The sequence below is a fragment of the Peromyscus maniculatus genome, chromosome 3 (genome assembly GCF_049852395.1).
Source record: "Peromyscus maniculatus bairdii isolate BWxNUB_F1_BW_parent chromosome 3, HU_Pman_BW_mat_3.1, whole genome shotgun sequence".
NCBI classification, from domain to species: Eukaryota; Metazoa; Chordata; class Mammalia; order Rodentia; family Cricetidae; genus Peromyscus; species Peromyscus maniculatus.
In genome coordinates, this window is record NC_134854.1 from 28,485,302 (window position 1) to 28,503,197 (window position 17,896).

The 17,896-nt window shown below is 42.2% G+C and overlaps 1 protein-coding gene across 3 annotated transcripts in view; it reads left to right on the forward strand.

Annotated features, from left to right (window-relative positions):
• The window catches only part of LOC107402876 (phosphatidylcholine translocator ABCB4), a 53,769-nt gene that overhangs the window by 23,186 nt on the left and 12,687 nt on the right, over window positions 1–17,896 (forward strand). For all 3 annotated transcript variants that reach the window (XM_076566299.1, XM_076566300.1, XM_076566302.1), the window contains 9 exons: window positions 2,467–2,670; window positions 3,261–3,431; window positions 4,384–4,545; window positions 7,090–7,266; window positions 8,114–8,260; window positions 9,709–9,813; window positions 11,252–11,329; window positions 12,544–12,627; window positions 13,610–13,813. In XM_076566299.1, the coding sequence (XP_076422414.1) occupies window positions 2,467–2,670; window positions 3,261–3,431; window positions 4,384–4,545; window positions 7,090–7,266; window positions 8,114–8,260; window positions 9,709–9,813; window positions 11,252–11,329; window positions 12,544–12,627; window positions 13,610–13,813 (1,332 nt within the window). The remainder of the gene's footprint in view (window positions 1–2,466; window positions 2,671–3,260; window positions 3,432–4,383; window positions 4,546–7,089; window positions 7,267–8,113; window positions 8,261–9,708; window positions 9,814–11,251; window positions 11,330–12,543; window positions 12,628–13,609; window positions 13,814–17,896) is intronic.

The following is a 17,896-nucleotide window of genomic DNA, read 5'->3' on the forward strand; positions in this document are numbered from 1 at the left end:
GGGGCAGGGGGACAAATGCTTTCCATGAAAGCTGTGAAAAAACAGAAGCTACACAGTACTCTTCTGTCATGCACATACTGAGAGGATTGCTCCCAAGTGAGTCTGATTTGACCAAACAAATTCCACATGGTTATTCTTGACAGCCTGGTAATTGGGGCCACAAATATCTTAAAACAGCAATTAAATTCAGCAAAAAAAAAAATGGTTGTTTTCTTTAGCTTTGTGCCTATCACAGAGAACTCTGAATCTCTTCATGGAACATGGAGGGTGAGAACAGGTTAGACTATTCTATTTTGCAGGCAACATACATATCCTCACCTGGATCTTCTAATCCTCTTTATTTTGACCCACTTGCTTTATTTTCCTTTTTGTGTATGTATGCTGAATTATAGGATATGATGTACTTGAGAATATATTTCCTAAGAGGGATATTTATTCTCTTGTAGAGAATAATGACAAGAACTATTGCAACTCTAACTTAACAATACTAACTCAGTTTATATTCCTCTTCAGTTGTCCCAGCTTAAGGACATTGAGTTTCTCAATATTAAAATGTTAGTCAACAATTATGAAACACAAGTTTACAAAGGGTCCGAGCTCTCTTTCTTTTGTCTTGACAAACACCATGACCAAAAGCAACTGAGGGTAGGAAAGGGTTTATTTGGCTTGTACTTATGGGTTATCAGTCCGTCATTGAGGCAGGGCAGGAACTCATTCAGGATCTTGGAGCAGAGGTCATGGAGGAAGTAAGTTTGCTTGCTGGCTCTCTCTGGATCATGCTAAACTACATTCTATAGCCCATGACTACCTTCTCAGGGAATGGAACTATCTACAGTGTGCTGGGCACTCCTATATCACTTAACAATTTAGTACTTAAAAAATTAATGTGAATCTATGAACAGAAACCCTGCTCATTTTAGGATATGAACAAACAAATGATTTGAAAATAAGTATAGAGAGCTATTTTTCTTTAGGGATCCTGGTAGGTCTACCACACTACAGTGCATGACCACATCCAAGAGTATATAGTCAATAGAGGTTGAAATATATATATATATATATATATATATATATATATATATATATATATATTCTTTTTTATATATGAGAGTTTGTGGGTATGGAAGGGGAGGTAGATCTTGGAAAGGTTGGGGCAAGAGGGTGAATGTATCAAAATATAATGTATGAAATTCTTAAACTGGCTTTAAAAAAAGAAGATAAATACAGATTTACAAAATATTTTTGAGAAATGGTCAGCTTAAATTATTGGCTGTGGTGGATTCTGGGAGAAGGAAATCATTTCTTTACTTGTATACTCCTGCCCCCACGAGTCCTCCAGGCTCTAATAGGTAGTTCCAAACCCATTGGCACATAGATGGCCTTGGTTAACCTCAGTGGGTCAAAACACACAGTAAAAAGACATGAACTGGGGAAAAGACTCGTAGGGAGGAGGGAGAGTTGACAGGGATGGGAGGAAGATAAGAGAAGATTGGGAGTAAAAATAAACAGAATACATTGTATACATGCATATGTATTAAATTCCTAAAGAACCAACAATTAAAAAACCGTCAGCAATGGGTCCCAGTCCTGGTAAGGTACAATGAGACAGACAGATGTATTATGTATTTCTGCTAATGCTGTCCATTATTAAATTACTTATAAAAATTTGTTTATTTAGCTTTTATTCATCAAGGAATAAATGCTAGGCAAACAACAGTAAAGCAACTGATATTAAGAAAGAAAAAATCATTCTTCTCAGCTTAGTAATTCTTTGCTTTTATAGCAATTTTTGAATAAAGAAATGTTCAAAAGTTAAGAAATGATAAAGTAAATTATGGTGTGTTAAGCATAGCAAAATACCAAAATACCACATAAAAATATGTGGACTAGTTAGGTAAGGGGGCATTTTAACTTAAATTTATCATTGGTAATTAAAAACAGTAGCATGCCTAAAACATTCCTGGCTGGACGTGCGGTGCAGAGGGAGAGCATTTGCCTGCATATGTAGAAGGCCTTGGGCTGATTTATTCAACAGTACGACAAATAACTATATACCCAAAATTTCTTATGGAGAATAACTAATAATCCATTCTTGGAAAAAATCTCTATATATGAAAATATCAGGAGAAAGTATGGATCCTTTATTTTATTCCTGCACATTACTGTTTATTGTTATATCTAACTTTTGAGTGAGTTCAATACTAGCTAAGACTTTCTCACAGCAGGGAACTCCTGTGCTTTAGGAACTGGGTTGTTGGGGCTGGAGAGATGGCTCAGAGGTTAAGAGCACTGACTGCTCTTCCAGAGGTCCTGAGTTCAATTCCCAGCAACCATATGGTGGCTCACAACCATCTGTAATGAGATCTGGCGCCCTCTTCTGTGTACATAATAAATAAAATTAAAAAAAAAAAAAAAAAGGAACTGGGTTGTTTAAAACACCGAATAGGAAATCTGTCTTCCTTTCAGATTAGCATCGACGGACAGGACATCAGGACCATCAATGTGAGGTATCTGCGGGAAATCATTGGCGTGGTGAGTCAGGAGCCTGTGTTGTTTGCCACCACCATCGCTGAAAACATTCGCTATGGCCGTGGAAATGTAACCATGGATGAGATAAAGAAAGCTGTCAAAGAAGCCAATGCTTACGAGTTCATCATGAAATTACCACAGGTAGAGCCTCCCTTAAACTGAAACACGAGGGACTGAGTTCTTGCTTCAAAGGCTAAGCTAAAGTTTGTGTCACAATATCGTTCAACCTGGCTGGGTAAATCCCTTGAATTATTCAGTTAAAGGTGACAGACTATATTTTGTATGTAGATGATATAAAAACATATAGGATATGTGTTGGCAATTTTTACAATTCAGTGTTCATTTGTTATAATTTATGATACATATGACAGTCAAAGCTTTAGTTGTCTTCATCTATTTCTGCAAACTCTATACTTTTGTATTTAAAATATTTTAAGAAGGCTGACATGGGCTGGAGAGATGGCTCAGTAGTTAAGAACACTGGCTGCTCTTCGAGAGGACCCGGGCTCAATTCCCAGCACCCACATGGCAGCTCACTACTGTCTGTAACTCCTGTTCGAGGGGATCCAACACCCTCACACAGACATACATGCAGGCAAAGAAGGCTGACATATAGCTCAGTGGTGGACAGCTTGTCTAGCATAATCAAGGCCCTGCCCGGGTGGATCCCCAACACTGTAAAATTGATTGAATGAGTATGTTTCCAGAGCTTTTCTGGGTTTTTTGTTTAGAAATTTGACACCCTGGTTGGTGAGAGAGGGGCGCAGCTGAGTGGGGGACAGAAACAGAGAATCGCCATTGCCCGGGCCCTGGTCCGCAACCCCAAGATCCTCCTGCTGGACGAGGCCACCTCAGCCTTGGACACCGAAAGTGAAGCAGAGGTACAAGCCGCCCTGGATAAGGTCAGTACACAGGAATAAATACCCAGGGTTGGAGCAGGAAGCAAATTGGAATGTTTTGCAAATTTTTGTCAGTTCTTTGGGAATCTAGGTTGAGCAACAAACCCGTAGGGTGAATGAGGTCATCTCTTGGGCTTTATTGATTCTCCTGGCCTGCTGTATTTTCTGCAGAGAAAGGTCAAGGATCTTGGCTGGCATCCACCATGGGGCAGTGAACCTGGATCCAGGCTTGTGGGAGGAACCGGATAGTTTGCTTCTTTCTTGCACATGATTTTGTTTGACAAAAGCACTTATGCTAAATTATGTGAAGAAATTAATTTTAAATATGTATAGTTTCCAAGTATTTTTCTATAACAATTTTTAGTGGTAGCATAATGTTCTTTTCTTTGATGTACTGTACTTTATCCTAAATTTTAAGCTATTTTTTGTGGATTTATTAATTTTGTTAAATCAGTAAAAAGACAAATACATTGAAATATATATGAAATACATATAAATAAATATGTGAACATATATGTATTTATATGTACATATACATATGAATTACGTTAATATTAGACTTTGGAGAAAGCTGTGGCTTCATAATGACCTCCCTAAAATGTTTCTACTGGAGTGCCCAGTACACCATACAGCTCAGAGGTAGGGCCCATCAGACAAATGTGAAGACTCTTATCAGGGCAAACTTTTAACTTTCTTGAGTATCAGATACCACCATAGGCTTCCAGAGTGATCTGCCCTCATATCGAAAGCACTGGCCCCCTGCCTAGTCCGGAACTCAAATGTGACTTTTATCTTTTATAAAAGAGTGGTGCCTACACTTTGCACACACCGAAATACGGGATGTCACTCTCATCTTCTTCAGACAGCATTGACCTAAGGCTTGGTTGTCCTGATGATTGACAGGGTGTTTGTACCGTAATCCCAGGGTACCACAGGTTTGTCCCTTTCCCTCCAGGCCAGAGAAGGCCGGACCACCATCGTGATAGCTCACCGACTGTCTACAGTCCGAAATGCAGATGTCATCGCTGGCTTTGAAGATGGAGTCATCGTGGAGCAAGGAAGCCATAGTGAGCTGATGAAGAAGGAAGGGGTCTACTTCAAACTTGTTAACATGCAGGTATCGGCTGCCAAGGGCGGTTCTTCTCTGTTGTCTGCGTTGCTGATACGGTAGCCTTTAAATCATTAAATAGATTACAGCTAAACTTCATACAAGGAAATAATGACCAGGATGAGGCATTAAAATTTGCTAAAACTGGAGCCTTAATTCAGAACCTGATATGCAAATGCAAAATTCACAGTTAATGTATTCATTAGGGCAATGATTATTGATTGTCTGGGGCATGCGTCCAAACTAACAGATCCTTCCCAGTGGACTGAGAAAGAGAACTTCAGTGGTTGAGGAAGGGGTACAATTTACAGATACTTTGTAGACAAGCTTGATAAAGCAAGTGGCAGCATTCATAGCTTTAGGAAGTGAATAGTTGGTTTTAAAATTTGCTTGCTCTAGTCACTAAAACATTGCTGGTTTGTCTCATATTGTGCACTATCATTTATCAATCTTGCAGAATAAGTAACCCAAATCTTCCCTATGGCTATAGTTCATAAATTTTAAACTATATGTATTGGCTTTAGCATTATAATAAGCTCATACATGTGTATTTCAGATTTCCCCTTGACATTCCAGATATACATAATGAAGTATTATTATTTCAGTTACTCAGCAGTAGTTATATGAAATGTATGAAACTATTAGCTTGTTTCAGTTTCTTGTTTTCTACTTAAACCTTGCAGTACAAGCACAAATCACAACAATGCTAACAATTTCCTCAGTTTCCTGACTATTCCCAGCCCTGCTGAGCATCAGTCCCACGTTTGGATTAGCAAACCTACTGTGAGCCATTGCTGTACGTCCAAGTACTTGGCGCTAAAATATGAGAGCTCGGATGTTGCTCTTATAGAAGAAGAAAATAGAATGATGGTTTGTAGAGACTGGAGAGTGATAGGGAATGTCAGGGAGATGATTAACAGGTTCAGAAGATGCAGGCAGAGGGGAGGAATAGCCAGTGTTCTAGAGCACAGTAGGGTAGCTATGATCGACAGCAGTGAGTCATGGACGTCACAATACTGGGAGAGATCATTTCCTTTTCAGTTGTGAGGCTTGAAACCAGGGCCTTATTATGTGAGGTAAATATTCCACCACTGAGCTATATTCCCAGCACAAGGAGAGAGGACTTAGAATCTCTCCAATGAAATGATCATTTCTGAGGTAACCAATATGCCAATCACTCTTACAAACCGTGGTGACTAGATGCATGTGTTGAAAAAGTGCACCGGTGGCTGAGGACGGTAGCTCAGCCAGTAACATGCTCGTCTTCTCAGGACGTAAGTTTGTTTTTAAAGGATGGATTATTGTTTGGATCGTATCTCATTGAGCTGTTCTTGTTTTTTAAAGAACTTGACACAGAGTAGTTACTGGAATTTTTTTATCCCCCGAAGAGTGAAATGGCAGAAAGTTTTATAATTCAGTTTTATATGAACCCTCTTTGTCACTTTCTATTTTAAAATATATGTAATTATAATGCGTAATGTTGTCACCTTGACAGAATCTCATCCAGAAGGAGATGAGCATCTGGAGCATGCCATCTTGATTTCATTAATGATGTGGGAAGACCCATCTTGACTGTGGGTGGACCCGTTCCCTGGGCAGACGATCCCAGACTCAGAAGTGTCATTGAGTTATTGCTCTCCGCGTCCTGACTCTGGGTGCACTGTAGCCACTTCCTCCAGCTTCAGCTGGGATGGACTGGAACCTGGAACTGTCGGCCCATTAAAGCCATTCTTTCTCCCCTAAGTTGCCTTTGTCTAACTAGTGTGTGACAGCAACTGGGAGAGAAACAGGCAGGAATGGTATTTGGAATCCATTTTAGTTTTCATTTTGACTTGATTATTAGAGGCGATATGATGACATGTGGGGATCTCAAATGAACTCACCCTGTGTCCTTACCTGTCCCACTTCGGTTTCACCCATGAGAATGACCTCACACTACTACTACAAGGACTTTGCCTGGGAGACAAGCAGATTGCTCTAAACTCTTTGTATCATATTCTCTGGACATTCTTTCCCAAGAAACCCTGTACATTTTCAAACTAAATGGTGGTCCACAATGATGAAATGAAAATAATATGGAACTACTTGGCAACAGTGCTACCAAATTTAGCCAAATTGGGCCTTGCTATTATCCCCTGTTAAGTGAATAGGGCTCACACTGACATTACCTCTGCTGTGTCTGCCAGTTCTGGGGTTCTCAGGGCGGCCTGTGAGTGTTTCTCCCTTGGTTCCCTCACCATGTCTGCTGTTGAGTTTTGTTTTGCTCTTCCAGTTCCTTGTTGGTCCATTTGGAGAGATGGAGGATGGAACCATGGTGACCCTTAGGATTCACTGGATGCACAATTTAGTGATGTTTCTTTGCTCTCAAACCTCAACCTGGTTTTAACTCAACTTAGTAAAAATCTTGATGCATGTAACATTCAGAGTTGCTTATTATTTTAAATTTGTAGATTTTATTCATTTGGATATGCATACACACACACACACACACACACACACACACACACACACACACACACACACACACAATTTAATGTCTTATCTGTCATACAGACATCAGGAAGCCAGAGCCTGTCAGAAGAATTTGAAGTTGAACTAAGTGAAGAAAAGGCTGCCAGTGGCATGGCCCCCAACGGCTGGAAAACACACATATTTAGGAATTCTACCAAAAAAAGTCTTAAAAGTTCACGAGCTCATCAACACAGGCTGGATGTAGATGCCAATGAACTCGTAAGTTTTTTCCTACTCTAATAAAGCCTTTGCCTTAGAGTTTTGCTCTTGAAATCCTTAGCCTTGAAGAATACAAGGTTCTTACCATGGGCCACATGCTTCTCTAAAGAAAAGGAAATCCAATTTTTAAATGTATTTGACAGTGAATTAAACAAATGGCAATTAAAAATGGATTCCCAGGGAAAAACAGATAAAATATAGCCTTTGTGCTGAGATGTTTAATCTTAAACCCAAATATTATATTCATCTTTGTAGTCCAGAGAAAATAAAGGCAGTCCTAAATGAGTCCTGGGATCAGAATATGATAATGAGAAATGATTAATAATGATTAATTTGGCAGTACTGGGCAGAGTAAGGAGGCCAAGTCCCTGTCCTTTGATTATTGATAATGATGCTGTTCTGCATTTGAGAGGACATGGACCCATCTGTTAGTGTCGGTGGCCTCATTTCATCTGATAGCATCACTGTTAGAGAGGCCCGGCTGTAGCATTATACACGGATAGGAAAAGTACAGCTCAGCTCATGGGCCCAGCCATGACTGTCACAAGGACCCAGAGCTGAAACTTTGATCCTGCTGCCTCACAGATGCAGACCAGAGACAGCTAGCCACACCAGGGAAATTTCACCTGTGTGGGAGGTTCATGCTCACCCCCATGTCATCAGCAGGCACTGTCCTTTATTCTCTAGTCAAGGATGGGACTTTTTTTTTTATTTAGTCTGCATAATATTTGAGGGTAATAGTTATGCCTCCTCTTTGTCTACAACACCAAATGGCAGCATCACCAGGTTGTGTCTGCAGCACCGAATGGTGGTGTCACCAGCTTGTTCTGATATTTATATGTTCCAGGATGCAAATGTGCCACCAGTGTCTTTTCTGAAAGTCTTGAAACTGAATCAAACGGAGTGGCCCTACTTTGTGGTGGGAACAATCTGTGCCATTGTCAACGGGGCCCTGCAGCCAGCGATCTCCATCATCCTGTCAGAGATGATAGCTGTAAGTTTAAAACGTCCCGTGGCAACCTGAGCGAAAACAGCTCATCAGCTACTGCTCAGCTCAGCCTCACCAATTCTGGGACTAAGTAGCTTCAAATTAAACTAAGCCAAAGCCCTTAATTCCCCTTTAAAGTCAAGCTTATTATAAGAGAAAATGAGTAGCCTTGGAAGCATCCTGACACAACATTAGTGAACTTACAAAGTGTAAAGTCAGCGAAGAAGACACTCTAATTGTCATCACATGGGTAAAATCTGTGTCAGGTGGTAGCTCGCATTTATTCATAGGGAGAGGCTGGCACTTGGCTCACAGGAATACAGGCCTGGAGGGGTCAGGATGGAGGAGAAGGTGAGTTCATGTCCTAGTCTACTGTGAGCTCGGGTTCTCGGCACAGACTGGCCTCCACATTGGTGGGTGACACCAGACATTACACTTTCCATCTGCACTGTTTCTCTATCTACAAGAGGAAACCTGTTTCAGTGAGCATTTGGGGACTGAGAGCACATAGGTGACCAGGCAGGGGCACTTCAGAGTGTCTGCTCAGTTGTGCAGCCTCAAATCCAACCGTCAAATCCAGCCTCAGATCCATGGAGGGGTGTGTGTACAAAGTCTTTGTGTTTTGTGTAAACACCTTAGCCACCCTCTGTTATTGGGGAGACTTGTTGGATAAGAACAAATAGTCCTCCAACATGCTGAAATGTATTACTCTCATGATGTTGGGCATTGATTTACATTAAGACCACAAACAAGCAACAAAAATTTAGAAAGGACCCTCTGAATCCTACTAAATTTCAGTATAACGCAATCCTTGGCTTTTTTTGCAGTTTGAGAGACATGGCTTAGAGGTACATTTTTTAGGATCCAAGTACTAGAAAGACAGTTCACAAAATTAACTAAGTGCCTATGACAGCTACCTTCTTTTGGGATCACACACACAACACACAAATAAAAATACAGCTTTATAATGTGTCAAATACTAATAAGTTTTAAAAGCAGGGCATGGGGACAAGGGAGAGGAGAAGGCTGGTCCGAGTAAGCTCCAGGAGGGGAGGGTTGAGGGCTGGGGCTAGGGGACAGAGGAAGAGGAAGGGGCATCTCATAGCGCACTGCTGTGCTCAACCTACCTATGACCCATGATCTCCAAAGTCACAGATGGCTCCGGGGCCTACATGCAAGGAGAACAAGGAATCGTTTATTGGGATCATGAAACATGCTGGCAATGAAGGGGAAGAAAAGCTATATGACAATCGGCATATATGTAGCGCCACTGAACTATACATTTAGTAATGGTTAAAACGGTCAGTCTTAGGCTAGTTGTATTTGACTGCAATTTGAAAACCCCACATATTCAAAAGCTGCTTTCACAGATGTGACCTTCAAGCCACTGTCTAGGGCGGGAGTGAGAAGTTGGATCCAGCCATTCACGCGGGTGTTTTGATGCTCTCCTCCAGATCTTTGGCCCAGGGGACGATGCAGTAAAACAGCAGAAGTGTAACATGTTCTCGCTGCTCTTCCTGGGCCTGGGAGTCCTTTCTTTCTTCACTTTCTTCCTTCAGGTAAGCAGGGACGGTTGCCCTTCAAGTTGGTGAATGCAGAAATTAATAAAGACCTAACCCAACTTCCAGATCCTCACACTAAAATGAGTTGACGAGCCAGTGGGGGCAAGATGCATTGGGGGCACACTCCCTCACCAGGAGGCTGTAAGTGTGCAAGCTACAAGTGTGTCTTTGGCAAGAAGCCATTACCACACAGAAGACTTGGGCCCATTCGATGCAAACTGGAAACAAACAATAGAATAACATCCTCTATTTTTGTTGTTACTTTTCCCAATATCAAGTAACTTTGAATATTTTTCCTTCCTAATTGATGAACTATTAGAACATACATTTACATTCCTATAATATAGACCTGGCCAGAAAAAGCTAGTCAAACCAGGCAGGTGGTACATATCTATAACCCAGCACACAGGAAGCTGAGGCAGAAGAATCACAAATTAGAGGTTGGCCTGGACTACACAGTGATGTCCTGACTCAAACAAATACATAAGAATTTGGTGCCTGTTTTCCTTTTCTGCCTAATTAAGCTTTCCCCAAGCTGTGCTCAGTCCAGTGGGCATGACAGGCTTCTCAAAGACAATGCAGAGTGCCAACAGAATGGAGCTAGTCATGCCCAGTGTGCTTCTCCGTTTTCATTATGGAGCCAGAGGCAACAGTAAGATGAGATTTTTATCTGGAAATCATTGCCTTGTTAGGAGCGCCTTGGAGGTCTGATGCTCCTCGAAGCCCGGTTCCATTCCCGGGGAGTGGAATTCTGGAAGCTGTAGGAGCAGGTGAGGACAGGCCTGTCCTACATAAGGAACCCAGGAGGCAGCTGCATCCCACACAGCCATTCCTGGCTCAGTCAAGAGTTCTGCAGTGTACACTCACAAGTGCCCGCCGCGGCCCGCCCCAGCACTCACGGCATTACTGGAGCGCCACCATCCCACGTGCTCCAGAAGCGAGCCCGGCTCTGGATGTCTGGGCTACTCTCCAGCTTGGACACAATTGTTAGGGAGGGGGAAATGGTCTGGCAAGGAGGCTTGGAGAGGAAGTGAAACCTAACTGTTGGCAATGCCAGAGCAGGTGGGGCTGAGCCAGTGGGAGGAGGGATGTCCTCTTTCTACAGCACAGCAGCCGAAGTGTGTCTCTGTAGAATTTTGTTTCTTGTTTTCATTATGTTGAAAGTGTTAGGAACATGCCAAGCATTCCAGTTCAATACGGTACCTTGGTTACTGATGCTGCCCTCGAAAGTTGTTGAAATAAGAGAGAAGCTGAAATGGAAATGTTACAGTTCCAGCACACACCACTGACTCAGCAGTGCCTGCTCTTTAAGTTGGCCTTTGTTATTTGAATAGTCGATCAACATACAGATAATGTAAAATCAATGTGAATGCATATAGTTGTGTCGGGACGGCGATGAGAATCAAAAGAAGCTGAGCCTTTTTCTCTCCTGCAGGGCTTTACATTTGGGAAAGCTGGCGAGATCCTCACCACAAAGCTGCGGTCCATGGCCTTCAAAGCAATGCTACGGCAGGTGAGTGACTGGATGTGGCACCTGATGTTAGATGTAAGACTCTGCCTGCTGCGGTTGGCATGCCAAGGGTCATGCTTCCCCTCCCAGACTTCCATGCCAAGAGTGACCTGGGTCCTACAAGTTTCCCTAGTCCTGAAATAGCCAATGACTTCCCAGGGTCTTCATGGGAGCAGGCTTCTTAAGAGCTCTTTGGCTTATTCTGCAACTGTCTGTCTCCATGTGGACACTCTCACTTCCAGTACTGTATCTGTTCCCTGGACTCTGCTCAGACATTGGTCAGTATGTGGTGACTGTAGGGTGCCTTTGTTCAAAGGAGGTGGTTGGTAGCACCCATGTTTGTGTGCCACAGTGGACCTTCTAACCAGGCTTTCCCAAATGCTAGAAGTTGAGCTGTGTTTTGCTTTGATCTCTGTTTTTACATTGATTCACTTGTTGATTTATCGAAACGTGACTTATTACATAAGTTCACATTCTGGGATGGGGGTGTGTGGGAAATGTGAAAACTTATGTTCCACCTTCAGAGAAAAGATCCTAAAGGGAGCAATTGACTTGAATTGGTCACATCCCTGCTCACGCAACATCACCCGGCACACAACAGACATCATATTTTGAGCAATCTGAATTGATGAGTTCTTTTGAGGACCTTTCAAACTCTTGCTATTTGGGGCAAATAACTTTATATGAAAGTAAAAGATTTTATATATATATATATATATATATATATATATATATATATATATATATATATTTCATGTCATATCTAAGATACTCTTAAAATCCTTGTTTAGACAACATAAAGCTAAAGTATAGCAAAAAGTCAACATTTAATTTCCCTGTTTACAATTTATAAGGAAGGCCTGTCTCTTAATGAGAAAGAGCACCCTACAAGGCAGAGGTGTCCACAATGCAAGTTGTGACAACTTGGTAGATGGAACATCCATAGGAGTCCATCCATAGGAGCTGGCAGGTGAATCTGTCCCTTACCTCTGACTAGAGTCCCTTCCTATTATGGGGGGCAGTCAGGACATGTGGCCTAGTGCGTATGGATTGGGGTGCTTAAGGTTGCACCTGGACCACCACTGTGTGCAGAAGGTCTCCCCTGAATTTCAATAGCCATGTTGAGTGTGGCTATTTCTCCTCACTGAAGCTCTGAGATGTCGTTTTATTTCTGTTGGTTTTAATTGTGGGCTAATTTAAAGGTGTTTATTCCACAGGACATGAGCTGGTTTGATGATTATAGAAACAGTACTGGAGCACTTTCTACAAGACTCGCCACAGACGCTGCTCAAGTCCAAGGAGTATGTAGACTGCATTCTGCTGGTCTGTTCCTTAATAAAGCAAGCATGCTTGCTCCATCTACTGAGATGCTTTCAGCTGGGGTGTGGGGATATCTCAGTGGTGGACAGCTTGCCTGGAGTATACAGGGCCCTAAAATTTTTTTAAAAGAACTTTCAGTTGGAAATTTCAGAACATCCTGTTGAAACCGACCTGAACAGCAAGGGGGAAAGTTCAGACATCAGGGTAGATGGATCCACTGGCTCAGAAATGGCACCAGAGACCCAGGTTCCTTCTGTCTGTTTGCTGAGTTGTCTCCTCAGCATTGGCTTTATGAGGCTCATTTCCTGGTTGACAATCAATAGCAATTAAAACTAGAAGCTTCTTTGTTTCCCATCTACGGAAAGGATGTATATCTGTACCTCATCCATCAAATGAAAGCCCTTTCCGTAACTCTAGTTGTAGCTCATAAGTCACAAGCGCAAGCTTGAGCCAATTGCTATCTCAAGAGAAGGCTGTTCCCTGGCCAGCTTCCCTACTCTGTGAAGTTCACTCATTTCACAGTAAAAGAAAAAAGAAGGAGCACCCCAGAGAGGTGACAGCAATGTCCATGACAGTGGTCTTGGTTTTCTAAACTGTACAAACAACTAATTCAACTTTAGTATGTTTTATGGTTAATGGTCTTATAGGCAGTGAATACTTGGTAACATGGTTTCTAGAAGAACGTACATTTCTGCCTGAACAATTGAACCAAATTTTTACTTAAATTACTGGGATTGGGGTTAGGTTCCCCTTTTGAAAGGTGTGTGTCCTCACAGCTTATCCATACAGTAGGTGATCCCATGGGCTGGAGGGATGAGAATGAAATCTGTTGAGCCTTATGAGTTAGGTACAAGTGTGGATTTACCGAGAGAGTGAAACCCTTCACAGTCTGAGTAGGGAGCCTAAGACAGGAACCCATGGTTTGGAACTTCACCTAGCTGCCTTACTCTTTTTCTCTTGAAGGCCACGGGAACCAGGTTGGCTTTAATTGCACAGAACACAGCCAACCTTGGAACCGGTATTATTATATCATTTATCTACGGTTGGCAATTGACACTTTTGCTGTTATCGGTTGTTCCATTCATTGCTGTATCAGGAATTGTTGAAATGAAAATGTTGGCTGGAAATGCCAAGAGAGATAAAAAAGAACTGGAAGCTGCTGGAAAGGTGAGCTACGTGGGTTTCTGCTAACGGAAGTGCTGCTTGCTTGTAGACATGCCTTGCTTGAATGATCACATTTACTGTTTTCACAAACTGAAATGCTCAACCTGTGCAAAATGTTTTACTGTCTTGATAATGCCTAGGACTTGAAAATGAAATGGATCATGTAAAACCATCAGCTTCCAGACAGAACTTATTATAAAGATCTTCCAGATTTTTCCAGATGCATTTCATCTTGACTGCATAGCCTGATGTCATTGATAGAACAAATGTCGATATTTTATAGATAAGAGTTTAAGGCAGAGGATGGAAGTGGATTGTTCACGATCAATCTCTTTTCCTATACTTGCCCCCAGCCCCTACTGTTACTTTTTTATTGTTAAAGCTAGCAGCCACCAGGTGGCAGCAATTCTTTATTTTGTTGTTCTAATGTGTAGTGAAAATTGAGACTGTGACAATCACACTACATACTTCACAGTCATCCTGTAAGGCAGATGATAATGCTACCTCACATGTGTATGTGTGCACACGCATGCACACATGAGTGCCAAGTGTGCAAGACCATAGAAGCACATTGAATGTGGTCCTTTATTGCTTTCTGCCTATTTGCTGATAGATGGTCCCATCATTTTGCTTAGAGGGGTTGGCCACTGAACTCCCAGGATCTGCCTGCCTCTGCCTCCACACACTGGGGTGACAGGCTTCTTATGTAGATGCTGCATATTAGAACTGAGGTCCTTGTGCTTTCAGGGCAAGAACTCTCACCTGCTGAGCCAGACCCTTCATTTTTGCAAATGTAGAGGTGTGGACAGGAAGCAAGTCCAAGCCAAAGCTCTCACCCCTCACTCTCTATAGGTATTTAAGTATGTCTGAATCTCCACATGCACATTTGATTTGTAATGCACACACATTCAAATGGTAAGGTGTAGTTTGTGTTCATGGACATATCTGTTCTTGTGGGTGTAAACACCATTGTTTAATGAAAACTTAGCGGGGAAAGCAGATGTTAGTACAAACTGATGGTTCCTACAGCACCAGCCTTAACATTCTTTCACAAGCATCACTTTGAACACCTTCTTCACAGCTGTGTGTGGTGGGAAAGTCAGTGTCTCCACCTGAAGGGAAGACAGGTTTGATGTTGAGTGACTATCTATGAGTGGCTAACGTGAAAGGATAAGATTAAAGCTGGTTGCAGTGGCCCATGCTTGTATGCTCATCACACAAGAGTTAGAGGCAAGAGAATTGGCATTAGTCCGAGGCCATTCTGGGACTCATGGTAATACACTATTACAAAATAAAACAAGCAAACAACAACAACAACAACAACAGCCCCTAAGACTAGGTTTGCAGTGGGACACGTTGCCACTAAACAGGTTCTGTCCACAGAGATCTACCCCTCCTCCTGCCACTCCAGGGGGTTTGTATTCGCTGGCTTCTTCAGAACACTTGTCATTTGCACATGACCTTGCCCTGGAACCAGAGTTTCCTGGGAACATGTGTGTTGTGGGTCCTGGACTTCATTCTTGAGCATCTCCAGTGGCTGAACACTCTCTTATGTACTGCCTTTAGGTACTGTAGGGTACCATTTTCTTTACTCTGTGTGCCATAGCTAACCCCCGAAAAACAAACCAACCAACAAACAAACTAAAAACAAAAAATAGTTTGTTCCCCTCTCCCACCATCTTGGAGTTCATCCTCATTCCTCAAGAGAAAATTATCAGAATGAAAATGGATTTTCCTTAGACAAATTACACAAATAAAAACATCTTGAATCTACCAAACATAGTAATTATGACTCTATTGAGAAAGTTAATATTTTGATAACAATGAAAATTACCAAAATGTTGGCAGAAGTAAGGCAGTGAGAATTGATTGGTGTTTTGGACAGACAAAACCTTTCAGTTCTTAGTCTTGACCTTCTGTTCATACTTTATTTGCTGGAGAAAAGATTCCGTTCCAGCAGCCTTTCTACATTGATGAAATGAGACTCCATGAATGATGCTGTCCAGATTTCTTCATAAACTTCCTAAAGCTGTCATCCTGGGGATCAGATGAATGGCTTGCGATGCAAGCTAATGATAGGTTTGAAAAATGTGAGAGATTGAAACTGTTTTCATCTCCGACAATTCAGTCAAGGTTCACTTTTGTTTTCTCTACCAACTGTTGATTCACACTCAGTGAGCACTGGGGTTAGAATGGAGTTTCCGGTGTGGTGTGGTCACTCACAATTCCGGTACTTGGAAGGCAGATGGAGGAGGATGGCTGCCAGTTTAAGACCGGCGTGGTCCACATTGAGTTCCAGCCTGGTGGAGCGCCATCATGAGATTGGGATCAAAGAAGAGAATGGGAGCCTCAATGATCTCCTTCCCATCACCTGTTCAAAAAGAAATGCTCTTTCACGTGGATACAAATTTTATTAGTGGATAAAATATATCAGGAATTGGGATAGTCCCATTTCAATTTTCCAGGGAAAGCTTAGGTTATTTGCTGCTGTGCAGTAGGGGGAGGAAGCAAAATAAGATTATAGCCACAAATCATATTTATACCTGTAATGCAATCCTCTAAATATAACATTAATAGATGCATACATTCTGCTAATTAGTTCCACCAGCACATCCCTTGTAATCCAAATAATGAGTTTATGTCATGGTGTCTTGACTAGATCCCTTTTACTGAGCTCAGGAGCTCAGAAGCTAGACTTCAAAGTTAATCCATGACCAGAAAATCAAGAGTTGATGGTAAACTTGTTTACAACTGGTTTCTCCTTGTGCGAATCTCAAAATAGATAGAGCGGCACAGTGCAATTGGCTGAGAGCAGACTTGGCATCGGGTGCCCTGGCAGTCCTCACGCCCTGAGTTGATTCTCAGGCTTCAGGCCTGTGGGGAACCGTCTCTGCTCCTTCCTCATCTGTCAGAACAGGAGTAACACTATCCCACAGGGTTGTCCTGAGGCTAACAGAGATTGTGTCCTTCAATGTGGCAACATTTTGGCCGCTTCTACTATCTGTTAGATTATTTATCATTTAAAAAGATAGAGCTTTTTAGCCTAAGGTAACAAGTATCTTTCACGACTTACAATGGAAAGCTGAAATACAAATGTTAAAGCTGAGGAAACAAAACCACAAAATTGAAGATCTGATACTCCTGGTGTTGATGGTACATTTAGGTAACATGCCTATAGAACCATGATTTAGACTCAGTAACTAATCACAGACAATACTCAAAGGGTACCTTGGCGACAAGACTTGAAAACAAAACAACAAACCTTTTGGTTGGCTTGGGTTAAAGTGGTTTGACATAAAGCAGGTATTTCCATTGTAGGCAATAGTGTTTTGGCTGTGTCTTAGGTCCACACACTGTGTTCTCTCTGTCTCTGTCTCTCAGGTCTACAGACTGCGTTCTCTCTGTCTCTGTCTCTCAGGTCCACAGGCTGCATTCTCTCTGTCTCTCACGCCCACAGATTGTGTTCTCTCTGTCTCTGTCAGGTCCACAGGCTGCATTCTCTCTGTCTCTCACGCCCACAGATTGTGTTCTCTCTGTCTCTGTCAGGTCCACAGGCTGCATTCTCTCTGTCTCTGTCTCTGTCTCTGTCTCTCAGGTCCATAGGCTGCATTCCCTCTGTCTCTGTCTCTCAGGCCCACACACTGTGTTCTCTATCTCTGTCTCTTAGGTCCACAGGCTGTGTTCTCTCTGTCTCTGTATCTCAGATCCACAGGCTGCGTCCTCTCTATCTCTGTCTCTCAGGTCCACAGGCTGTATTTTCTGTAAGGCGCCCTGCACATCTGTTTTATTCCTCAAACATCTGCATTCATATCTGCTCCCCAAATGATGACTCCCCTTCTGAATCCACAGGGCCTCCCAACAGGTACTTGCCTCCAGCTCCAGGAAACCAAGTATGATTAACAAAGATCAGGCCTGATTCCTTCATTTAAACAGCAGTTTAAAGCAGGGCCATATTTACAGCTGGAGTCTCATTCCTGCTTGTGTGTAGACAGCTTGCCACCATTTCCAATGGACCCCTAGAAACCACTGCTTAATCATGTCTTGTAGACCCACAAAGTCACTAAAGGGCTATGACTGAAGTCGGTC